The 27,898-nt window shown below is 33.7% G+C and overlaps 1 protein-coding gene across 2 annotated transcripts in view; it reads left to right on the top strand.

The window, feature by feature from the left end:
- SYNDIG1 (synapse differentiation inducing 1) overlaps positions 1 to 27,898 on the top strand; it is a 248,780-nt gene that overhangs the window by 125,859 nt on the left and 95,023 nt on the right. For both annotated transcript variants that reach the window (XM_003758133.2, XM_031951016.1), the window contains one exon: positions 10,423 to 10,560. In XM_003758133.2, coding sequence (XP_003758181.1) covers positions 10,423 to 10,560 — 138 coding nt within the window. The remainder of the gene's footprint in view (positions 1 to 10,422; positions 10,561 to 27,898) is intronic.

Below are 27,898 nucleotides of genomic sequence, written 5' to 3'. Positions count from 1 at the left end.
ACTTTATCAAAAACTAAAAAATTAGTGGTATAGAGAGCTAAATTTAGAAGTTCTCTAGGGGTACCTGTGGCTCCCCTTTTCTATTGTTTTTGGAGGAGTGTCTTGATATCTTTGTTTCTCCTCTCTACTATTGCCTGTCCTTGAGGATTAAAGGACATGCCAGTGATGTGTAAAATCTGATATTGTGCAAAATGTTTAGAAGTATATGCAGGTCCATTATTTGTTTTTATTGCTTTTTATGCTAATATGGTATGCCAATGGTGCCAATATAGGCACACCTATAATTGCAAAACCTTTTATAAGGAATTCAGTGACTACTTGGGCTGTCTCTTTTGCTGCTGGTATTGCAAAAGTAAATACTGAAAAAGTGTCTACTACAACATGGATAAAAGAGACCACCAAAAGATTTATAATAGGTCACATCCATTTGCCAGATTGCCTCATCTCAAACCACGGGAGTTCCTCCCTGGAGGCAGTGTAGGAGCATGGAAAGAAAGGCAAGCCATATAGCCTTTTACTATGTTCCTAGCTTTCTCTTTTGTTACCCCAAATTGTAAACATAAAGCTCAAGCAGCCTGATGATATTTAGAATGAAATTCTTGGGTTGCCTGAAATAAAGGAGTATTGGCCAGCATGGTTAGAAGGCTATCTGCCTTTGAATTGCCATAAAAAGTAGGACCTGGAAGTCCACTATGTGAGTGGACATGCAAGATATAAATCTTACCTAAATGCTTTCCCACTTGCTTTTGAAGTTCCAAAGAGATGATATATATTAGAAGCTAAAAATTCTGTTTGGGCTGTGGCAGTTCTTTGTATCACACCTACTGAATAGGCTGAATCAGATATTATATCTCCTGGATAATAATAAGTAAGAGCTAGAATGACTGCATACAATTCATTCTGTTGAGTGGACTGAAAAGGAGTTCTGACTACTCTTTTTATAGTTAAGTCATGAGCGTATACAGCACAAATGTTATGTTTGGATGCATCTGAAAAATAGTTGGTCCTTTAAGAGGAACTTTAGAAACATTTTCTTCAAGAATCCATCATCAATTATGTAATATCTGGGTTATCTTTAAGGAGACTTATGTATGAAATTTGGAGCTGTGGCCAGTAAAATTTGCCACTCTGGGATGGTTTCACAGCATACATTAATTTGTGCATTGGTATAAAAGGTGTATATCTTGTCAGGTCTTATCCAAGATAATTGTACTGCTCACTTAATGGCCTTGAATAAAATTCTAGCCACAAACACTGGGTAAGGAGTAAGGCTTTGTTCTGGTTGTGCTGGGAAGTTCAGCCACTCCATCACACTGTCTCCTTGATGAAGGACTGCTGTGGTTGCCTCTTGTGTAGCAAAAACTGATATTTCCAAGGGTTTTTGAGTGACTCTTTCAACCACATTGGATAAAGCCAGTTCAACTTCTCTCAAAGCCTCTTGAGCTTTTTTTGTAAGGTGGCATGGTGAGTTTAAAGCACTGTCTCCCCTTTAAATGTCATATAATTGTAATTGATGGGTAGTTAAGCCTAACATTGAACTTATCCATTGGAAATCTCCTATCAATTTTTGAAAGTCATTTAAGGTGTTTAGCTTCTCTGTTTTTAAAGAAAGTTTTTGTACTGTAAGCACCTTAAGAAATAATTCATAATCTAAATCTTGAAAAGGAGGGTGCCTTTGAATTTTTCTGGAGTTATATGCAATTTGTAGTTCCTTAGTGTTTCTTATGGTCTTTTGTAGATATGTTTCTAACATTTGCTCCTCAGGGCCACACACCAAGATATCAACCATGTAATGTAATAACATAACTTTTGGAAATACTTTTCTTACTGGAGTAAGAACAGCAGCAACATACATTTGAAATATAATAGAGCTGTTTTTCATTCCCTGTGGCAAAACTGTCCATTCATATCTTTTATAAGACTCAGCTAAATTAACATTGGATATTGAAAAGACAAATCTTTTCATATCCTCATTATTCAGAGGAATAGAATAGAAACAATCCTTAATGTCTGTAATCCAAAGAGGCCATTCTCTAGACAATTGAGTAGGATATGGAAGTTCAGGCTAAAGAGATCCCATAGTTTCCATCTCTTTATTTACTTTTCTTACATCAGTCAACTTCCTCAATTTTCCAGACTTCTTTTTTACAACAAATACTGGGAAATTCCAAGGACTTATAGAAGGTTCTAAGTGTCCTTGGTCAAGTTGCTCCTGTACTATATCTAATAAGGCCTGAATTTTATCACTAGCTAAGGGCCACTGTTCTACCCATACTGATGTATCAGTTTTCCATTGAATGAGAACAGTTGACAGTGCAGGCAGACCTTCAACAGCAGCCCTGCATAAAAAGCTGAGATACACAATTGTAATCCTAATTTTTGTAAAATGTCGCTTTCCCATAGATTGATGGCAATTTTTTTTAACTACAAAAGGAGTAAAAACTCCTGTTTCAGCTTCAAATATCCATCTCAAAGTGGTAGCACTAATTTCAGTTGCTATTAATCCTCCTACACTAGACTATAAGTGTCTGCCTTAATCTTTGGTCAGTCACTGGGCCAATTGTCACCTCTAATGACTGTACTATCAGTACCTGTGTCTACCAATCCTTCTAATAGTATGCCATTTATATAGATAGTGATCATAGAATGGTCAGCTATAACATCCGCAGTCTAAAATATTCCTGGAATCTGTTGTTGGGAGTTAAAATCTGGGTAAATATCACCAGATTGCCTATTAGGAGTCTGTATCAGTAAACCTGATGGTACTATTTCTCCTGGTTGATAAGTCACACATTGTCTACCTGTATTAGTGACTGGGATATTAGCTATACATTCCCCAGTTTCCCACATCAGTATATGGATGGACACTGTTTTGTAGGCACTTTTAGGAGGTAAAATGGTTAAGCTGACTGTGTGTGGAGGCAAGGGATCTATTGGCTGGACAGGGACAGATTTCACCTCTCCAGGTGATAACTCAGTAGTCCCAGCTGCATACAACTCTATTCTCCCCAATTGTAATCTCTTTCCCCCATCAAGTTGCTTCACAGCTGATTGATCATGTCTGAGGACTGAACTTCTAACGACTGTGTGTATAACATCAGCTGCCATCATGGTCCAAGTGTTTTTTGCCTGGGACCTTGAAGCTGAGCCCTCACTTCCCATTTCCCTGAATCAATCTACATTCTGATGCCCAAAGGAAGCCTTTGTTGCATTTTGGACATAGGGTTTTGGGTCTTATTCTTTCACTCTGTCTTTATGCCAACATTGAGCTTTCAGATGCCTTACTTTGCCACACTGAAAGCATTTATGAGTGTCTCTAGAAGTCTCTTGTCAAAAGGGACGCTGTCTTCCCATATTCGGATCTTGGAAAGTCTGCTTCATAGCCCGGGTATAAAAGGCATTTGTGCCCACTGTAGCACAGCATCTTATGATCTCCTCTAAAGGAGCATCCCTGTGTAGTCCTACTATAATTCTTCTACAAATCTCATTAGCATTTTCTCTAGCAAGTTGTCTTATAATTTCTGTTGCTGCATTTTTACCAATAGTTTGTATGAAAGCTGTCTGCAAACGTCCCACAAAATCAGCAAAGGGTTCATTTGGACCTTGAATTATTTTCGTGACGGCTTCCCCTCTATCTTGTCTTTCTCAGAGGGTGCCCCATGCTTTGATAGCAGCAAAAGCAATATGCTCATATGCTGCTATAGGGTAATTAATCTCTGCTGAAGTGTCTCCATAAAGACCTAAACCTACTAGTTGGTGACTGGCATATTAACTCTAGTTTCCTATTTTGTTGGCTTGTATTCTACAGAATTCACTATAAGTCAGAAAGCCACAAGTTTTGTCCAGGTTCTAAACATATTCTTGCTATAGATTTCCAATCACTAGGGGTTAAAATTTCATAAGCCAAATTCTCTAATACCATATTAGCATAAGATGAAGTGGGCCCATATGGAGTGCAAGCCTTTTTCAGATCTTTGATAATTTCCAGATTAAAAGGAGTGTATCTTCTTTTTTTTGACCTGAAGAGTCAAACTCTTCAATCACAGAGTGTGCTTCTATTTTCAAATCAGATATATCCTGTCCTTCATCTTTAGCTTTAATTAGTGCCCTTTGTAATTGTGTCATAGAGGGTGGACAAAGCTGCTGCATGGATGGTGCTGATGGTGTCACTGTCCCTGCCACTCCTCTTCCTTCCTCCATCCTTGAAGGTGAAATTGAGAGGGGAGAGTCAGGATATAGGGAATACCCTAAGGGGTCCTGCTGTGAAGGACCACACTCTTTAATTTCATCAGCACTGTATTTAACTCCTTTCTTGTCCAGTTCTTCATGCTTTTTAGCTGTTTTATCAGTACCATTTCCCTCTTGCTCTTTCTCCTTTTTCCTTATTTTAAAACCTGTGGGATTCCTTAAAACCTATTGTATTATATTGTATATATAGAATGTTTCCTTAGGATTGAATCAGAACCATTATCATTGTAATATTCAATTAGTTGCTCTCCCACTAGTTTCCACTTATCTGGCTCTAATTTTTCTTCCTTAGAGAACCAAGGAGACATGCACTCTAATATTTCTAAGATTCTAATGATCTGCTCCCAAGTTACCAATAAACCTTGCTTCTTTCTTAACCTAACTATGTTTGCTACGCACTCCCCTTTGGGGTAGTAAAGGCTCTTTTCTTAGTATTTGCCCTATTTAATGAAAGTGAATAGTTTATTTAGCCTATTTCTGTGTCACAGGGACTTCTCCACTGAACTTATGATCACATCACTGGAGCTGCTGAGTGTAGTTTCTTAAGTCCAGAGCCTCAACATGTAGTATGTTTCTTTCAGTGCCCCAAGTTGGGTGGCAAAATGTGATGTCTGGGCTAGCTTTCTGGAAGTCCTCCAGATGGGCCTTGGTCTCAGCATGACCTCGAGGATGGTCAGGAATAGAGTCTAAAATCTTTATTGTTGCCTTCACAGTCTGTCTCCTTAACAGTTTATTCACTCTGACAGACTCGGTCTCTGTTCTTCACAGTCTATACCTGTCATACTCTGTGTCTGCCATAGTCTGTCTTCTTCACAGTCTGTTCACTCTGACTGACTGTGTCCCCAGTTCTCTCAGCCCTTAAATACCCTATTACAATTACATCATTACAGCATACTGAATATGTGTCAACTAGAGTGATTATATCATTATATCATACTAGACATATGAACTAGAGAACTAGAGAACCATCATCTCATCAATTCTACTGAATTAACACCTTGCTGTAAGTATCCTTGTTTCTAGTACACTTCTCCAGAGTTCTGGCCTTCTACAGCTACTGGGTGAAGCTACATATAATTTCATAAAGATGAGTCTTCCTGATTCCAGGTTCAGCACTCTATCTACTGCATAACCTATCTCTCCACCTAAGAAGCCTATGTTGACTTAATTTTTTTTCAATTTAAGTTCTATTCAATCAGCTGCACACACATGCATTCCATCAGTATGGAATATGAAGAACAGAAATCCTTGATCTTGTTAATTGATTGTTTTTGTTGTTTGTGGTAGAATTTTTTTAATTAGGGTTATGGGCATTCTTTTCTGAAATCCTTCTAATGTGGGGAACTCACATTTTGAAAAATCTCTCCATATAACAAATTAACCTCACTGTAGTTCACTTTTCTTATCTATAGTATTAAAAGATTACACTAGATCAGTGCAGTGAAACTCTGATAGAAATAGATCCCTATGGACCATGTATTGACATGGAAAACAATAAATCCAGATTTTACAATATATGTCATTATATTTTTATTTATAGAAATAGTGGACCACACATTGACTTAGAAAACCATAAATAAATATTTCATGATCTATGTTATTATATTTTTATTTTAAAAATATTTATCTATTACATGTTAATTTAATTTGGGCATTACTCAAGGATATAAAAATATTGAAATAAAGTTATGAATTATACTAATAGGGAGTTTATTAGAGAGCTGATCTGAAATTATCCTGATTTCCCCATACTAATGTATGTCAAAGGCAACCAAGGTCATCCTGAAACTAAAGCCAGCTTTTTATTAACTCTTGTTACAATGCTCATTCTTTGCTTATTTCTCATCAGCAATGTAAACCTTCAACAATCATTAGAATGTGAATAGTGTAATGGAAGGAGTGTTGTTTGGATTCAAAGAAACCAGGTCACAATAATTGTTTTGTTTTATATAATTTATGTGACCCTGGCAGAAACATATAATCTCCCTAGTACTTATTTTGTTTCCTTATATATAAAATCAGGGTCTTGGAGTAAATGAACTTTGTAGGTTTCTTGTTTTTCTAGTCCTGTATTTATGGTTGTATATTACCCATCATGGAATATTGGAACTACTTATTCTGTAACTTATCTTTGAAAAAACTTTGGTATTATGGATAAATGGCATGCTGTGAAGCTGAAAAGACCTGATCCTAAATCTTTCCCCTGACAAATATTATATGATCATGGATATCTCATTCAATTGATGAATACCCCAGCTAACTCTCAAAGAACAAAATTTCTAGAGATAGGCAACTAGCATTTCTTTTTTTTTAATCTTTTAAAATCTATTTTATTTTTAATTTGTAAAGTAAAACAAGTATTTTCTTAACATAGCATAATTTAAAAGATGATTATATATGAAACTGCACATCTACTATATGTACTTTGCTATACCTTTTTAAAATACCTATTAAGTGCAAGTGACTTGCTAAGTGCTGGATGCACAAGGAAAGCCAAAAACAATCCTCATTTTCAAGGTGCCCATAATCTCATGAGAGAAACAACATGCAAATAACTATCTACAAATAAGATGTATATAAAATAAATTGAGGGTAGTCTCAGGTGGAAGACTAAATTTAGGGAGGACTGAGGAGTACTTCTGCAGATGATAGAACTTTAGCTAAAACTAGAAGGAAGCTAGGAGATAGAAATGAAGAGGATTTACGATTAACCAATGTGTTCTTGTGCAAACAATTTCCATTCCAGATATTCCATACACAGAAAAATCCCAAGTTCACAGCAAAACAAAACAAAACAAAACAAAACAAAAAAACAAAACAACACAGAGTTTAAAAAGAAAGAAAAATGGTGAAATTGTGAAATGATCTAACCATTCTGGAGAGTAATTTGGAACTATGACCAAGGGGTATAAAACTATTCATACCCTTTGACCCAGCAGTATCATTACTGGGTCTGTATCCCAAGGAAATTTTAAAGGAGGAAAAAGGACCCACATGTGCAAAATGTTTATAGCAGCTTTTTCTGTAGTAGCAAAGGATTGGAAATTGAGTAGATGCTCATCAATTGGTGCGGAAACAATTATGAAGATAAGGGAATATTATTATTCTATAAAAAATGATTAGCAAGTTGATTTTAGAAAGGCCTGGAAAAATTGACATAAACTCATGCTAAGTGAAACAAGCAGAACCAGGAATACATTGTACACAGCAACAGCAAGAATGTGCAAAGATCAACTATGAAAGACTTGGCTCTTCTTAGTTCAGTAGTCTAAAGTTCCCAATAGACTTTTGACAGAAAATGCCATCTGCATCCAGGAAAAGAATTGAGGAGACTGAATGTAAATCAGCACATGCTATGTTCACTTCTTCTTTTTTTTAATCTCTCCCATGTTTTTTTTTTTTTCCTTTTGCTCTGATTTTTCTCTTCCAACATGACTCATAAATTATATTTTAAATAAATAAATTTACTGGGAAAAAACAAACAAAAATTCCATCTTTATTGAATTAACTTCTTTTAGTGATAAACAAATGATAATAATCAGTAATCTCAACTTCAATTTTCCCATCCAATTCAATAGTTACCTTCTTAAGATTGTATAGATGGAGTATGATTGTTCAGTGCACAGAAGCTGCTTTCTTTGGAAGAGCTACTGTATGGGAATATACACAGCTGCCTAACTACTCAGAAGCTGTCTAGAAGTTACACATTTTTCATTCACATAAAAGACGGAAGCATTCAGAGATGTGACAAAAAAATGGGGCAACACCACCTGGAAGGTTTAAGGTCTATAAACTTAACAATGAATTATTCATTCCTGTATGTTCTTAAGTTCAGACTTCTGTGCTAGACATAATGATGGTAATCTTCATTTTATGTTACTGTTTTGAAATACCATATGGGAAAGTATATGGCAGAGTGAAAATTACTCTGACACAAGGTTGATGTCTGGATATTACATGATTCTTGAAACTGGAAAAATGATAGCTTATGTGGAGAATAGATAATATGTATGTTTTCACAAAAGAAGGCATTTAACATTTTTAGGCTGAAAGTTGATTCATGAAGTTTCAAATGATTGATCAAAAAATTTTGAAAGCATTGAAACTATTTCTGTGGGGGGAAAATAAGTAGCATACCCATCATTACATCCTAGATAATCATATGAATAATTGTTTTCTTTGGGTTTTGCACACCCAAAGTTCGGGAGCTTTTTAGGAACTCTTAAGTTATACTTTAAGTCATAAAGTTTGTTTTTTGAAATATGTTAGTTATTTCACATCTATTCTTAAATTTTAAAAAAATACAAGTTTCTATTTTAGATCAAAGGACTTAGAATTGGAAGGGACTTGAACACACATGATATCTTAAGCATCAATTCATCTAAATCACTATTCTACTTAAAGATTAAGTACTGCAGGGGCAAAAATGGCTTCCCTAAGGTCACAAAGCTATTAAATATCAGATGAAGTGTTTGAATGCAAGTCACATGACTTCACATCAAATTTTCTCTCTCTCATTTGTGTGGACCTAGGAACCTGAGGGCACATACACACAAGCAGCGAGGAAAGTTTCATTATTGTGACTCTGTAGATTATGTGAAGGTATTATAGTGTACTATGCTGAAGTCTGAGCTTCTCTATGCATTCTCCTGATGTGAATCTGGAAACAGGGTTTGAACGGGATGGGGAAAGATACAACTATTAATACTCAAAGTTTATATTTTTCTCCTTAGCAGATTACCTATAATTATAACCATATTGTATCTGTATAGAATTTTATGACATATATACATATAAGAATATGTGTGTATAGGTAGGTATATATGTATGTATATGTATCTATATACATATATAGATATACACATGTATATATGTGTGTATGTATATTCTCTCTCTCTCTCTCTCTCTCTCTATATATATATATATATATATATATACAAAATCACTTATTCCATGACTCACAACGACACTGTGCAATAAGAAGAGTAGGTAGACTTATTCTTCCTTTACAAAGTATGAAACAAAATTTCAGAGAACTTAAATGACTTCTCTAAGGTCACATAATTAATAACTGGCTCAGGTAGACTTGATTTCAAGTCTTTGAACTCCTAATCTAGTTATATATACACTATATTTTATTCCTTTTACATTACAAGACTACCTGCCTTAATGGTTTGGAATTTCTGAAAACTATATTATATTATTTAAAAGAATGATGCATTTGCAGTCAGCATTTACAGAATACTGGCTTAGCAGCTATTATCAGCTAAATCACTTTTTTTTTTAAAGAAAGTCAGAGGCAAATATATGAAAATATTCATTCAAGTATTTTTATAGAGAATGAGCTCCGCAGTAAAATTTATTTTCAACTTACTCCAAAACAAAATCTGTATATACATGTAGATACCAAACCAACTTGTAAATCACAGGAAATCATTGATAATGAATTCACAAGATACACCTATGTATCAATGTTTGGTTTCAAAAGCCATCCACAATTTCTCATCATTACAGCACTATCAAGGTTCTAATCTTTGTACCCAAATAAGACTCTCCTCCGTAGTATTCTCAACTGGATCCTAGCAATCCACTCTCTGACAACCAGTCAGACATAATCCAGTGTCAGATATTTTTCCACCTATCTCTATTTACTTCAGTTTTTTCACTTATAAAACAGATATAATAATAGCACCTACCTCTTGGGATTGTTGTGAGGGTCAAATTAGACGATATTAATAAAAACCACTCATCGCAATTCCTGGACTCTCTCCCCCTGTGCTCCTGCCCACTACCACTGACTCTTTTCCCTTGCCTATGTTTCTTTCTAATACCTCATTTTTGGAGTGCCCCCTCCTTTATGATGGAAGTCTAATGCCATTTTTTATATGAAGCATTTTCTGATATTCACTAATGCTAATATCCTCACTCTTAAACTGCCTCTTATTTAACTAATTTGCATATATTTATATTTATTCACTTTATAATTATACTTCAAGTATTTATATATGTATTTGTTATGTTCTTAAAATAGATCTTTGTCCTTAAATATCTAATCGCTAGCACAGTGCTTGACATTGAATAGGCTTTTAATGAAGACTTATTGATCACTACTGTCATTAACCAGTGTTTTCTCTCTTCCCTATCTTCCTTCTCCTCCTCCCTTTGCTATTCCAGAGTGACTATTCAAGTGACACAGAGAGCGAGGACAACTTCCTGATGATGCCGCCAAGAGATCACTTGGGTCTCAGCGTTTTCTCCATGCTCTGCTGCTTCTGGCCCCTGGGAATTGCTGCCTTTTATTTGTCTCATGAGGTAATGTAAAAATACAATCATGATACATGACTCAGTTCTCTTAACTCAGTGCACACACCTGATGACGTTTGTAGCAGTGAAATCTGAAGTGACTTTGTTCAATTGAGAGAAAGAGAGATGTGCTACAGAGGGAAAATCTATAAAATGGGACAAAGCAGATAGAGACACATTCATCTACAAGGGTAACATTACTTTCCTCTTAATCTTGTCACTATTCTTTAGGAATATTTCTAAGAGCAGGAAACTTTATAAATCTTTTATATGTATGTATGTATGTATGTGTATACATATATATATATATATGTGCATACACATATATATATATATATATATATATATATATATATATATATAATGTGTAAAATAAAACCAATGTTGATCTTAGAACAATCTTCTAAGAGAAATACAATTATTATCACCCTTTTATAGATGAGTAAACTGGAGTTGAGGAGGAGTTGCAATTTTCTTAGAGTAACAATGATATTAAGTTCTTGAAGTAAGATTTGGATTTGGTTCTTCCTGATTCTAATTTTTTTTTTGTCTTCATATAATTTTTATTTTTTTAATTTTTATTTAATAGCCTTTTATTTACAGGATATATACATGGGTAACTTTACAGCATTAACAATTGCCAAACCTCTTGTTCCAATTTTTCACCTCTTACCCCCCCCCCCTCCCTAGATGGCAGGATGACCAGTAGATGTTAAATATATTAAAATATAAATTAGATACACAATAAGTATACATGACCAAAACGTTATTTTGCTGTACAAAAAGAATCAGACTCTGAAATATTGTACAATTAGCTTGTGAAGGAAATCAAAAATGCAGGTGTGCATAAATATAGGGATTGGGAATTCAATGTAATGGTTTTTAGTTATCTCCCAGAGTTCTTTTTCTGGGCATAGCTGGTTCAGTTCATTACTGCTCCATTAGAAATGATTTGGTTGATCTCGTTGCTGAGGATGGCCTGGTCCATCAGAACTGGTCATCATCTAGTATTGTTGTTGAAGTATATAATGATCTACTGGTCCTGCTCATTTCACTCAGCATCAGTTCGTGTAAGTCTCTCCAGGCCTTTCTGAAATTATCCTGTTGGTCATTTCTTACAGAACAGTAATATTCCATAATATTCATATACCACAATTTATTCAGCCATTCTCCAACTGATGGACATCCATTCAGTTTCCAGTTTCTAGCCACTACAAAAAGGGCTGCCACAAACATTCGTGCACATACAGGTCCCTTTCCTTCTTTATAATCTCTTTGGGATATAATCCCAGTAGTAACACTGCTGGATCAAAGGGTATGCACAAGTTTGATAACTTTTTGAGCATAGTTCAAACTACTCTCCAAAATGGTTGGATTCGTTCACAACTCCACCAACAATGCATCAATGTCCCAGTTTTCCCGCATCCCCTCCAACAATCATCATTATTTTTCCTGTCATCTTAGCCAATCTGACAGGTGTGTAGTGGTATCTTAGAGTTGTCTTAATTTGCATTTCTCTGATTAATAATGACTTGGAGCATCTTTTCATATGACTAGAAATAGTTTCAATTTCTTCATCTGAGAATTGTCTGTTCATATCCTTTGACCATTTTCAATTGGAGAATGGCTTGATTTTTTATAAATTAGAGTTAATTCTCTATATATTTTGGAAATGAGGCCTTTATCAGAACCTTTGACTGTAAAACTATTTTCCCAGTTTATTGCTTCCTTCTAATCTTGTCTGCATTAGTTTTGTTTGTACAAAAACTTTTCAGTTTGGTATAATCGAAATTTTCTATTTTGTGATCAGTAATGATCTCTAGTTCTGCTTTGGTCATAAAGACCTTCCCCTTCCACAGGTCTGAGAGGTAAACTATCCTGTGTTCCTCTAATTTATTAATAATTTCATTCTTTATGCCTAGGTCATGAACCCATTTTGACCTTATCTTGGTGTACGGTGTTAAGTATGGATCAATGCCTAGTTTCTGCCATATTAGTTTCCAATTTTCCCAGCAATTTTTATCAAACAGTAAGTTCTTATCCCAAAAGCTGGGATCTTTGGGTTTGTCAAAGACTAGGTTGCTATATTTGTTGACTGTTTTATCCCTTGAACCTAATCTATTCCACTGATCAACTACCTGATTCTAATTTTAACATTAGATCACCTAGCAGCAAATGGTTCAGCAATGAAAATGGTCATCCACTTGCTGAGGGTAATATTAAAATAACCTTTGTTTTTGAATAACTACTCAGATTCACTAACATGTACCCAGCTGAGAAGGTAAAAGGTTTCCCATCAAGCAACACACTATAGTACAAGAAAGTTGTAATAGAGAAGACCAAAAGAAAAGTAATTCATTCAGGCTGGCGGGGATTATCCATCATTGATAATCCCTAATACACTGGTTATGGAAAGGTCAGGGCCTAAGTAGAAAGACCTAATTTCAAATCTCACCTTTGATACAACTACATGGATGTGAACAAATACTTTAACCTCTTTAAATCTCAGTTTCTCTATCTGTAACATAGGAAAAATAACAACTACCTCACAGGAGCCTTGTATATATGATATGCCCTAAAGTGCTATATAAATGTCAGCTGTTATATATTATATCCTTACCTGATTCTAAAATATTAAAGAATCATTTGATGTTAATGACATCTCTATAGTCTGGTGTCTTTCTTTTTAATAGATAGGTAATGTTCTATGCTTATTCAGTCTTATTTGCTTGTTAGGCAGAGGTAGGTAGAGATCTTTCCCATACAATCCATCTCCTTTTTTCTTTCTGTTATGCAGTATGTATTCATGGCAGTATGTCTCTTTTTAATCATCCCAATTTTCTTTTCATTTATTGGTACATAATGATCTAGGATGGTTATAGAAGAGAAAGCAAAGGGAGCTTAGCCAGCATTCTTTTTCTTGTAGTCCCTGCAATTTCCAGGTTAAGTTGTCCCTCTTCTAAGGATTAATGTCTGTGTGGTAAGGAGTAAACTAACCTGAAGACAAAGTTTTCAAAGTAGAACAACCATATATCACACACCACCCATTACCCACCAATTTCCCAAATTCAGCTTGTGTGCATGAGTATGTGTGTGCATGTTTTTCTCCAAAGAAGGAGGGAAATGGTTAATTAGATACATTAGAAATTGAGGAGTCTTGGTAATGAAAGTTGATAGGGAGAGATCAGTGAGTTGCTTTTTTATTTCATATTTCATGTACATTCCTGGCATCCTCATTCCAGACTACGTATTCCTGTCAATTCCATACAGCTGTAGGAATGCTGAAAACTTTACATTGCATGGTTTATCAACACAGCTAACAATGGCAAATAGGAAATCCAGATTCTTTAAAAGACCTAGCCAGGACTCCCAATGAACTTCCCTCTGACTGAGAAAATTGGAGGACAATATAAGAAACTAAAAACAGGATACTGATTAGAAAAGAGTCACAAAATATTCTCACAAAAAAGTACAAGAAAGCATACCTATTTATCCTAGGACTAGAAGCCACATCCTGTCCTTTGCTTAAATTACAATTTCAGAACCCAAATTAGGTTGCTGAGAACTTCCAAGAAAGAGTTTAATGTGGCGGCATAAAAGGTAGCAAAAATTGGCTGATGAAGATTAACTTTGCAAGTATTTGTGGTATTTTTAGGTACAAATGGCAGCCTACACAATGATGCAATGTAAATCAAAGAGGAACTATTCAGTGATGTGTAAATCAAATGTAATGCAAATAGAATTTCCCATCACAAAGGATCAAGGATGAAATGTAAACCAAACAGTAGTAGGTGGACTTCCAGCAAAGGCTTAGAAATGTTATCAGATTTGTTTGTAGATGAGATTCTTGCTCAGACATTGGTTGGACTTCATAGTCATTGATGCTTTTTCTAATTCTAAGATTCTGAGTTCCTATGATTCTACATATATTTCTATAATATCCACAGCCAAAAAAGAATCTTTTCTTTCTTACTTCTAGTTAATAGCCATATTCACCTAAGGTATGTGTATAAAATAATGTGAGTGGGAATTTAAATAGTATGAAGATTTTAAATTAATAAAAGCTATTATCATTTCTTGAAAGAAATGACAGTACAAAAATTAATGGGAGGGAAAATTTTAATACTGATTGTTATTTCATAAGGATATTTGAGGTAGAAGAATTATTGAGATTTTGTACTTTGAAACACTGTGATTTTTGTAAAGATATCTTACAATCTTAAATTTTTTTTTTGATTGAAGAGTTCTTCAATTCCTCTTAGAAATAATGGATCAGAAAGCATGTGTTATTGAAAGCATGTTGCTCATTTTATATGCTTATATAATATATGTATTCAAAAGTTTATTGCTTACTGAGTCAAGTTGAAATTACTTTGATGAACATTTAAAGCACTTTATAATTTAATCCTACCCATCCTCCTTTTCCAGTCTGATCTTAGGTGATCTTCCTGTAATCACTCAGCACAAAAAAATAAACAATGAAAGGGATACTATATCTTTTCTATTAGCATTTAAGTAGCTCTTTGATATAACATAAATATTGTATAAGTTATATATCTATCTTTGGAAAATTCATAACATCCTTACCCAAGGATTGTTGCAAAAATGTGGAAAGTACTAATGATTTCATCATTTTGGAATAATTCCCAACATGGAGAATTATCAAAACTGAGTTGAACTAAGGCAAGTTCTAGGAATTGGCTTACGATACATTGATAATAAATGCCTGAATTAGTGTTATTCATGTAATATGAAAGACAAGGCAGGAACTCAAGTCCCACTGACTCTATTCCAGCATTCTCCACTATGCTAGGCTACTTTTCACTATCTATAAGAAAATGAGGTCCAAGGTTATAATTATTTAAGAATATAGCTTTTTTATTTTGTTTGTATAAAAATTTTAATTTTAATGAATTAATGTTTAGACAAATTTGATATGTTTCTTGAAGTTTAATGAATACATGTTCATAGATGTTTTTGTAAGTTTTAGTTTTGTATAAATAGGAGTAATTTAAATAGGTATGTGTGTATATGTGTGTATATATGGATATATATATATATACATACAAATACACACTTATATAAAATCATTTTATATGTCTATTATACATGAACCTTAAAAATTAAAAAGATTAGTTACTAGAATTATATAAATGACCTTTCAGTACCACTAACTGTTTTGTAAACATTTTTCACGACACTGCATTAATGTCATTATGTTGTAATAGAAATATGATGTGCATAAAAGTTTAGTCACTCTTGGAATTAATTTTCTCAAAGGCAAAAATAAGAATCATTTGTACATGAATATTCAGATTACTTCCAAATACAGCAACACATATGTTTATCTGGCTTATTCCTTTCACAATCTATAATGACTTTCTTGGATGTGCTATTCCTGTAGTGTGAAGCAGTAAAGCATGTGCAGAGTTTCAGCCTTGCTGTTAGGCTTTGTTTATCCAAGTTCTGCCAATAATGAATGAATTGCAGAGATGAAATCTCTGAGAATTGATTTGATGTAATCACTATGAAGGGACAATATATATTATATCAAAAGAAAATTTTTACATTGCCTATGTGATCCAGTGAATAGAGCATTAGACTTGAAAACTTGAGATCTGAGTTTGAATATGATCTCAGGCTTCAACATTATTGGCTGTATGATCCTGGGCAAAAATCCTGGGCAACTTCTGTGTCTAAACTTTCCAATCTGAAAAAAATATGGTTAATTTTATCATCTACTTCATAGATTTATTGCGAAGATAAAATGAGATATTTTTTCAAACTCTGCATAGCTTAAAATACTTTATAAATACTAGCAATTATTATCATTAATAATTACTATTTGTTTTGAGAATCAATGATCTAAATTAATCACTTTTTTCTGTCTGTCAAGTGATAGTATTCTGAAATCTGATACACCCTAAAGTGGAGCAATGCACATCTCATGACTTGTAAAAATCTTCAACAGTTGATCCAGTATCTTATTATCTGTCTCTTGCTCCCTGAGTTGATTCTAGTGTTACTGTGTGGTTAGAGCAATTGGATTTATTCAGTTCTACCATCTGCAGCACATATCTTTATTTTTTTTTTACTTCTTGTATATTTTCCCAGTTGCATATCAAGAGAATTTTTAGCATTCAATTTTACAAGATTTTGAATTCCAAATTTTTCTCCCTTCTTCTTCCTAAAGTAGTAGGCAATTTGATATAGGTAATGCATGTTCTATCATGTAAAACATATTTTCATATTGCTCATAGTTATAAAAGAAGAAACATCAAAAGAAAATAAACACGAATAATGTAAGTGAAAAATACTTTTCAGTTTACGTCTGTCAGTTCTTTATCTGAATATGAATAACATTTTCCTTTGTGAGTCCTTTGTTTATTTGTCTTGGATCAAAGAGCTGAATGATTCATGATCAATCATTACACAATATTGCTGATAATTTATATAGTTTCCCTGGCTCTGCTCATTTCATTTTGCATAAATTCATACGAATCTTTACAACTTTTTTTTTATTTTCTGAAATTCACATGTTCTTCATTTCTTATTACACAATAGTATTCTATTACATTCATATACCACAGTTTGTTCAGTCATCCCCAATTGATGGATATCCCTTCAATTTCCAATATCTTGTGCCCATGAAAAGGGATATATATATAGGGTGTGTGTGTGTGTATGCTTTTGCACATGTAGGTCTTTCCCCCTCCCTTTATGATCCATTTGTGATTTTATCATCTAATATTGGTATTGCTTAATCAAATGGTATGATCACTTTGGTTGTTCTTTGAGTATAGTTCCTAATTGCTCTCCAGAATGATTGGATCAGTTTACAACCCATTCAACAGTGCATTGGGTTTCCCAATTTTCCCCATAACCTCTCCAATATTTATCATTTTCCTTTTTTGTCATATTAACCAATTTGATAGGTATGAGATAGTTCTTCAGAATTGTTTTAATTTGCATTTCAATGATCAGAAGTGATATGGAGCACTGTTTGCTATAAATAACTTTGATGTCTTCATCTGAAAACTGTCTGTCCATATTCTTTGCCCATTTATCACTTCTGGAACCACTTGTATTAGACTCACTTCTCTATGTATTTGAGGAATGAAGCCTTTATCAGAGATACTTGTTGTAAATATTGTAAAGGTTTCTGCTAAAAGCTTTCTGCTTTCCTTCTAATCTTGGTTGCATTTGTTTTGTTTACACAAAAGTTATTTTTTAAATTTAAGATAATAACAATAATATATTTTACATTTCATAATGCTCTCTATCTCTTGTTTAGTTAGGAACCTATAACTCACTTAACTTCTCCTTAAAGAACTTAGATGTTATACCAATTAGTTCATATATATTTAGGATTGATATTGCTTCAATGTCTAAGAGATATTAATCTCTTTGCAAGATGTAGTTTCCTTCCATATGTCTTTTAATTAGTTCTGGTTTTGCTTTTACTTTGTCAGAAGTCGGTATTGCTACCCCTGTTTTTTCTTTTAATTTCAGCTGAAGCATAATAGATTCTGCTTCAGCTCCTAATCTTTATTCTCTGTGTGTCTCTGCTTCAAGTATATTTCTTGCAACCAACATATTGTACAATTCTTGTTTTTGATCCACTCTGCTATCTACCTCTGTTTTATGGGAAAGTTCATCCCAATCATATTTATAGTTAAGATTGCTAACTTGTGTATTTCTCTCTATGCTGTTTCCTCCTATTTGTCCTCTCTCTCGGTCATCATTTCCCTCCTTAACAGTATTTTGCTTCTGTCTACCACCTTCCCCAATTTGCCCTTCCTTTTTTCAGTCTCTCAAACTTTATTTTCCTCCCCTCCTGACTTCCTGTTAAGATATTTTTCTATATCCAAGTGATTATGTTATTCTTTCTTTGAACCAAAAATGAAAGTAATGTTCAATCAATGCCCATTGCTCACCCTGACATCTTCCCCTCCACTGTAATAGGTCTTTTGCATTTCATCATATGAAATAATTAACCCCATGTTCAAGACATGTTAAAGAGGAGACATCACTAGACTTATTCAGCAAATTGATTATGGGAGTAAGAGACAGTGAAAACTTGTATGTGAAAAGTTCTTTTTTGTTGTTTTGTTTCCTTGTTTTATATTATGAATTTTGCATTTATTCCTATTGAATTGTGTTGTATTATTCAGCTTGATGTCCTAGCCTATTCAGATTTCTTCAGATTCGATCACCCACTGTTTAGTTTCTTTGTGTAATTTCACATCATCTTCAGAACCTCCCTGAAACTGGATTATGTCTGCACAATAACAAAACTTAAGTTTACTTACTCAGCCAGTTGTTTCAATAAAAGATAATTAAAAAAATAAAAAACAAATCAGACTAAATTGCCACCTTCTGAATGCTGAAAATTTGGGATTTTATTTTTATTCTGTTATTTTCTCTTTTATTTTCATTTCAAATCTGTTACCCAGGTCTACTGATTCCACTTAAATGACATTTCTCACATCTTCTTTTCTCAAGTCACATTACCAAAACAGTAACAAGTTTCTCCCATTACCACCTGATTGAATTATTGGATTACTGTAATATAATACTCAGAAGTTTTCCCTCCTCTAGTCTCCAATCCTTCCAACCCATCCTTCCAACTCATAGAACTGCTGGAATAATTTTTCCTTAAGCATAGTTCACTCTTCTGGTTAAAACTTTTCAGTAAATGAGTAAATTTTGAACTTCTTATTCAGGCATTCAAAGGCTTCTACAGCTGGTCCCACCCTATCTTTAAAGCTTATTTTATACTTTTTTTCAGGCATTGTAATCCAAACAAAGAGTATTACTTCCATTTTCCCCGACATACCTTTCTATACAAAGTCCTTTCTTCTTTATCTATTTAATTTCTACTCATCCTCTTAAAATAAATTCAAAAACATACTTATATCATAATGCCTTCTCATGATCCTCTCTGAAGTAATATGATCATCTCTCTCATACTTTACATAACAATTTGTTTTATATATTTACTATGTGTCATTTGACATCAATTCTATAGTTAATCTACTTGTGTCTTATCCTGCTACTAGACAATAGGTTTTGATTATTCTTGTGTGTCCAAATTTTAATGGAATTTCCCTTCTAATTCTTTTTAAATTACTAATCTTTATTGTTTCAATTGTTTACAAAAAATTATAAAATAGGAATTGATCACTAGATTGGCATTACACATAATCAGATCAAGTAAAATTTTGCCAAGGTCTAAGCAACTCCATATCTTTGAAAAGGAAGAGGAAAAACAACAGCTCAGACCCCAGAAATTTAACCATTATTAAAACATCATTTAATAGTTAGACATGACTCATTACCAAAATAAGACTATATTTCAGTCTGTCTTTAATATATGGCATTAATTTGAAGTCCAGCATTATTTAAGCTATGTATCTTCCTTGTGCCTATAATAGTATTCTGAAAATAATAAAGACTTATTGAATTCAATTAGAGTACAGGGAAAAGAGTCTACTTAGTCATGCATGCTTGCAACTAGTATCTTCACTTTAAAAAGAAACTCTTTGTACATAGGGAACTTACTCAACTAAATTCCTAATTGAGTGTCTAGTTGTGGCATGGAGGTGATACTGAATTGCCAAGGCTGTGCCACCTGAATAAAAGTTGTAGTAGGTATTGATTGCAAAGGCTTCCAAATCTAGCTCTGGTGATGGATTGTAAAATTTCTCCTAAGAACTGCTTTGGCTGCATTTCATAGATTTTTGTATGTTGTCTCATTATTTTCATTATCTTGGATGAAATTATTGATTGTTACTATGATATATTGTTTGCCCCACTCATTCTTTACAATAAAATCATTCATTTCTAATTAGTTTTTAGTCTATTTTTCCATGGCCTTTTTATTGCACATAATTTTTATTGCATAATGATCTGAAAAGGATGCTTTCAATATATTTTCCTTTCTGCATTTGATTGTGAGGTTTCTGTTCTACACTACATTGTCGATTTTTGTGTTAGTGCCATGTTCTTCTGAGAATATATTGCTTTCTATTCCCATTCAGTTTTTTCCAGAGGTCTATCACACCTAACTTTTCTAAGTTTTTATTTGGTTTCTTAATTTCTTTCTTAATGTTTTTTTGGTTAAATTTATCTAATTCTGAGAGGAGTAGGGGGAGGTTCCCCACTAGTATAGTTCTGCTCTACCTATTTCTTCCTCTAACTCACTTAAACTTCTCTTTTAAGAATTTGGATGCTGTACCACTTGGGGCATAGATGTTTAATGGTGATATTATTTTATTTCATATGGTAATTTTTAACAAGATGTAATTTTCTTTATCTGTTTTAATTACATATTTTTTTTTGCTTTTGATCTATCTGAGATCAGGATTGCTACACCACCTTTTTTTTTCTCTTCAGCTGTAATATACTCTGTGTGTATCTCTCTACTTTCAATGTATTGTTTTGTAGAGAACATATTTTAGGGTCCTGATTTTTGATCCACTCTTTTATCTGCTTCTGTTTTATGGGAAAATTCATTCCATTCACATTTAGTTGTGATTGCCAGTTGTGTATTTCCCTCCAAACTATTTTCTTCTCTGATCTTTTTCTCTTTTTTCACCCTGTCCCTCCTCATCAGTGTTTTGCTTCTGACTACTCCCACCCAGGAGGTCAAAATGGGTTCATGATTTAGACATAAAGAGTGATATTATAAGCAAATTAGAAAAACAAAGGATAATTTACCTCTAACATTTGTGGAGAAGGAAGGAATTTGTGGCCAAAGAAGTGGAGTACATTATTAAATACAACATGGGTAAATTTGGTTATATTAAGTTAAAAAGTTTTTGTACAAACAAATTCAATGCAGACAAGATTAGAAGAGAAGCAATAAGTAGGGAAAACATTTTTATCTTCAAGGATTCTGATAAAGGCCTCATTTGTAAAATATATAAAGAATTGGCTCAAATTTATAATTATTCAAGCCCTTCTTCATTTGATAAATGGTCAAAAGATATGAACAGATAATTTTCAGATGAAGAAATTAAAACTATTTTTAGTCATATGAAAAGATACTCTAAATCACTATTGATCAGAGAAATGCAAATTAAGACAACTCTGAGGTATCACTACATATTTCTCAGATTGGCTAAGGTGACAGGAAAAGATAATGATGAATGTTGGATGAGATTTAGGAAAATTGGGGTACTCATGCATTGTTGGTGGAATTGTAAACTGATTCAACCATTCTGAAGAGCAATTTGGAACCATGCCCAAAGGGCTATCAAACTGTGCATACCATTTGATACAGCAGTATTTCTTACTGGGCTTATATGCCAAAGAGAACAATGGAGGGAAAGGGACCCATATGTGCAAAAAATTTTTGTGGCAACCCTTTTTGTAGTGGCAAGAAACTGGGAACTAAGCAGATACTCATCAGTTGGAGAATGACTTAATAAGTTATGGTATATGAACGTTATGGAATATTATTTATTTTTCTATAAGAAATAATCAGGAGGATGATTTCAGAGAGGCCTGGAGAGGTCATGAGCAGAACCAGGAGATCATTATACATAGCAACAAAAAGATTGATGATCATGATGATCAATTCTGATGGACATAGCTCTTTTCAACAGTGAGATGATTCAGGCCGGTTCCAATGGCATTATGATGAAGAGCCATCTGCACCCAGAGAGAGGACTGTGGGAACTGAGGGTGGATTACAACGTAGTATTTTCTCTCTTTAAAAAAAGAATTTTGAGTTCTAAAACCTGTTCTTTCCACCTTTCCCCCACTCATGGAGAAGGCAAAAAAAAAAAAAAAAAAAAAAACTATGATATTAATTTTACATGTGAAGTAATGTAAAACATATTTCCATATTAGATATGTTCACGTTGAAAAAAATCAAGAAAAATAAAGTGAAAAATTATGCTTCAATATGTAACCATACTCCATCAGTTCTTCCTCAGAAAGTGGATATCATTTTTCATCATAAATGCTCTATAGCATGGTTGGACATATCCTAATGAAATAGAGATAGATCATCTCAATTGAGAAGATAAACATTAGCATCACAGTTACTAATCATGAATAATTAGTACAATACTGATTAAAGAGAAGATGGGAGACCCCCAAATAGCCTACTATATTGCAATTCTCAATTACATATTCATAGGCTCTTATAATGGAATTGTTAAAAGCAATCTTAGAAGTCATCAGGTCTAACTCACTGCTATGTTTATTTTCCTCCACAGAAACCTTGATAAGTAGTCACCCACTATTTTTTCAGTAGTTCCAATGATGTGGAACTTATCTACACATAAATCAATCCTTCTCATTTACTTAGGTTTTTCTTGCATTCTCTTCTCTCATGTTATTTTTTCATTGACAATCTATGTAATCTTACCTTCCCAACTATAGTGCATGTCCTTTGAATTTTCCTTGCCTGTTGTCCTATCTTTCTCTTTGACTAACACAGTTCAAGTTCCAGAATACATGCTTTAATAAGTGCTTATTGATTATTCTTTCTCCTTTATGGTACTCAATGAATTTCTATGCAAATGTCTTAAGGTTATAGCACATTACCAATCCAGAATCATCGAAGAGAAGTGATGTGATGAGAAAATATATATGCCATCAACTAATGTGTTTAGAATGAGGGGTTAGCTGATTGGCAGTCTGAATGCTTCATGGGCATCTCTCTTCAATTTTCAGTCTCCAAGAAATCTTGATATGATTAAGATAGGAGATGGGGGACTAGACAGACAGATGTGATAACATTATGTGATAATGATTTCTTCCTAATTTTTTCTTCCTTCATTGGAGTAACAGAATAAGTCAAATACAATCCCTGCTGCCCCCTTCCCGCTGTGCCAGTTTTATGTTTGCCAAGTCTCTCTGATAAGGGTGGGAGGGGAGTGTAGGAAAGACAAGGGGTGTAATTATGAATTTCTCAAGTCTGAAAAACCTGCCACTCAGTTAGCTCCAGTAGCACAAATGAGCGACATGTCAGCTGTTCCAAATGGAGGCAAACATGTGCCTCCTCCATCATTAGCCAGGATGTTCATGATTAATTGGCTGAGATGGATGAGCAAGATGCTTGTCAGTGCCCACACTCAAGCACTGACATGGCAGTCCTTGCTTGTTTCTGCACCGTCCCCCAGGGTTACTGTTTCCCAAGCAAGGACTATTTTCCCCTGGCTACCAAACAGCCCAACTTCTTTTTGACTGCATTTCATCAGCAATGCGAGCTGAGGCTGGTGTGAGACTTAAAGTTAATGAGGGAACAAGCTCAAAACCCATGCAGCCTGACAGGGGTTCAGGCACTTGCCCTTACTCTTCAGGCTTGTGAGATTAGGTTGAACAAACTGTTTTCCCCTGAGGAAAAATATGGAGCTGGTAAAAAAAAATTGAGAAAAGCCAAAGGTTGTTATACAGAGAGTATTTATTCCTGGCTCAGTATTTCCAACTCATGAGAATAAAATTTTCTTTGGTATTTGTGTTTATATGTATGTATGTGTGTGAAGGCCTCTTTTAGCACCTACCTATATATGATAGTCTACCTTACAATTTCCTATTGCATATAAGGTATATAATTATATATAAGGTAAATTGTATATAAGGTACTGATGGTACTGTGTAAGTATGCCCTGTGTGCTATTACCTTCAGACCAGGTGTTCTTAATCTTTTCTATGTCATGAACATTTTTGGCCATCTAATGAATCCCACGGACCCTTTCTCAAAATATTTCTGTGGGCTACATTTATAATGAAAGGAAATATCATGGAGAATAGCTGAATAAATTGTGGTATATGAATATTATGGAATATTATTGTTCTGTTAGAAATGACCAACAGGCTGATTTCAGAAAGGCCTGAAGAGACTTACACGAACTGATGCTGAGTGAAATGAGCAAGGCCAAAAGATCATTATATACTTCAACAATAATACTAGATGATGACCAGTTCTGATGGACCTGGCCATCCTCAGCAATGAGATCAACCAAATCATTTCCAATGGAGCAGTAATGAACTGAACCAGCTACGCCCAGTGAAAGAACTCTGGGAGATGACTAAAAACCATTACATTGAATTCCCAATCCCTATATTTTTGCCCACCTGCATTTTTGATTTCCTTCACAAGCTAATTGTACAATATTTCAGAGTCTGATTCTATTTGTACAGCAAAATAACGGTTTGGTCATGAATACTTATTGTGTATCTAATTTATATTTTAATATATTTAACATCTACTGGTCATCCTGCCATCTGGGAAAGGGGGTGGGGGGTAAGGGGGAAAAATTGGAACAAGAAGTTTGGCAATTGTCAATGCTGTAAAGTTACCCATACATATAACCTGTAAATAAAAGGCTATTAAATAAAAAATAAATAAAATAAAGGAAATATCAAATTTCATTCAACAGTTAGTGAAAATAAACTTTTATTTTCCCCATCCAAGTTCATGGGCGCTAGGTTAAAATTCCCTACTCTAGATGAAACCAGTCCCATTTCTTCTTACTCTATGATTCTCACTCCTGATTCATTCCTCCAGACCATTTTGAAAAAATCCTTGCCCATAATCACTTCACTTAAAGAATATGGACCCCAGAAATTTAGGACTCCCTAAATCTCATTCAGTACTAGGTATAATCCCTCAAAAATTATATGTGGCTGCAACACATAAAGGACATGCTTGTTTGTTTGCTTGTTTTTGTCTAGTCATAAAGGCTTAATTTGGAAAGAGGCAATTCAAATCTGTCATTGTTAGTTTCTCAAATTTTCTGATATGATGTTGTTGAGTATATGCTTTATTATGCTCATAATTCTTCTTCGTGATTCATTAGCACCACCAACACTTGTCTATGTTCCTTCTCTAAGAGATATTTCTTGAGAAATGTAAATTTATATTGTTGTTAAAGCAGCTATATGATATAATAATCCAATAGTCATATGGAAACATCATCTCATTATTTTGAATTTCCCCTAGTGAGGTAAATGGCATCCCAACCATGACTATGACTATCATGTATTACTCTTGTCCATGCCATTTGATATATTCAGTATACAGGATTTATAAAAGTGCTTGAACTCCTTGTTTTTGATGACCCTGTGGAATGACTAGTCTAGATGAAGTTCTTCTTTCTTAATGCTTTGCAAGTCTATCTTCTTTTTATTTTTTAGAATTCTTAAATGACCTCTTTGATTCCTCTTTTTACTTGGAGGTCCTTATTAGTAATATATTACAACCATATATACTCTATAACTCCATTGGTTTTTTACTGATATTCTTTTTAAAATTCCTAAGAGATTCATATTTTCCATATTTCTGTACAAGATAGAAATGTTAGTAAAATATTAGTATTTAAAAGGTTGCTACTTGCTATTGTACTAAATATGCGGTCATTTAAAAAGCTTTACAATTTTCTAAAAAGAATTTAGCACATTTTCCTTCTTAGTAGCTTAAAGCTACTCCAAATCATTATTCATTTGTATCGATGATTTCAAAAATATATGATAATGAACAAGTTCCATAAGATATACAAATAAATATATTTTGAAATCTGAATGATAGACATTCTTCATCCATTTATATTTTCTTATGTATGCCTCATATTTTGAATAATTATAAATGTCTTCCAGGACACTTTACATTTTGGGGGCTTTCTTGCAATCAAGATAATGCTATCTGGAAACAGAAATATATATCTAAAGGAAAGATATCAAAGTGAACCATAAGCCAAGTAGCCAACCAAATCCCCAAGTGCAGATCAAACTAAATGAAATGTGATTAGGAAATGTTTTAAAAAATAAAGTACAATGCAATAAATTAATGTTAATTTGTGGTTTTCTAACTCAGTATAGTCTAAAGAAATCCGTTTCTATTTGAGTTTGACAAAACTGATTTAGAAAACCTCTTCTTGCATAGGGAATTCCTCTTCAATTTCTAGTATCACAGTAGAGAATAACTTTGATGAGCATACTTCTGCCACTTTTATTTCTTGACTGGTATTTATTATTGTTGTTACCTATTCCAAGGAATCTTTAAAGATGTTGCTATATGGAGGGGAGACCCTATTATTAAACCTATAAGAAAGTATTTTGGCCAAAATTAATTTGATTCTGTAGGCCAATATTTGGCAAATAAATTCATGCTTTTTATTTTCAAAATATAGGCATGGATAATTTGACAACATTGACCCTTGCAGTGCCTTGTGGTTCAAATTTTCTCCTCCTTACCCCCACCACCTCCCTTAGATGGCAAGCAATTCAATATATGTCAAACATGTTAAAATATATGTTAAAATCCAATATGGACTTTATATTTTATCAAAATATTTTTCTGCAACTAATAACAAAATCACATGATTAATATGATCAGTTATGTTTGTTGTTTTCCAAGTATTAAACCAACCTTACATTTCTGGTATAAATCAAGCCTGATTTCATGTATGATAATTATAATATGTTGCTCTGACATCTTTAGCAATATTGACTGGATTTTTCAGTAATATTCATTAAGAATATTGAGCTACAGTTTTCACTGTTTTGACTTTCCTTAGTTTAGTTATCCATATTTTCTGTCATAAAAGGAATTTGATAGAATGCCTTCTTTTGTCATTTTTGCAAACATAATGTATAATGTTAGAATTTTTAAAATTTGAATATTCAGTAGAATTTGCTTTTTAATCCATCTGATCCAAGTGTCCCTTATCCTCTGAGAATTCATTGATGCCTTATTTAATTTCCTTTTTTCTTAGATTCAGTTAAGTTCTCTATCTTTTGTTCTATTTATTTTATCTAATGGCTGCTACATGACAAAGTGGATAGAATGCTGAGCCTGGTGTCAGGAAGATTTATCTTCCTGAGTTCAAAACTTGGCTCAAACACTTAGTAGCTGGGATACCCTGGACAAGTCACTTAACTCTGTTTGCCTCAGTTTCCTCATCTATAAATGTGCTGGAGAGGGAAATAGAAAATCATTCCAGTATCTTTGCCCATAAAACCCTTAGTCACAGAGTCAGAAACAACCAAAAAATGAATGAAAAACAAATATGAGTATCTCAAAACCTTTAATTTTATTTTAAAAGGAAATTCCTGTGAATAAATATCATATCAGCATATCAGCAGCTTTCTGTCAGGTTTATTTTTAGGCTTTAGACATTGTCTAGGTCAACTTTGTTATATTTTTATGGAACTTTATGTGCAAAATAAGCACATAGTAATTATGAGAGGGGCACAAACAATTGAGGGAATTGAAAAATACCTCTCCTATGAGGGGGCCATTTGATTTAATCCTTGAAGAGAGTTAGGAATTGCAAGAAATCAAAATAAATAAAGGCAGTAGAGGCATAGGCAACAGTCTATGCACAAT

Source organism: Sarcophilus harrisii, chromosome 2 (assembly GCF_902635505.1).
Source record: "Sarcophilus harrisii chromosome 2, mSarHar1.11, whole genome shotgun sequence".
Lineage (NCBI taxonomy): Eukaryota > Metazoa > Chordata > Mammalia > Dasyuromorphia > Dasyuridae > Sarcophilus > Sarcophilus harrisii.
This window is presented reverse-complemented; position numbering and strand designations above follow the sequence as displayed.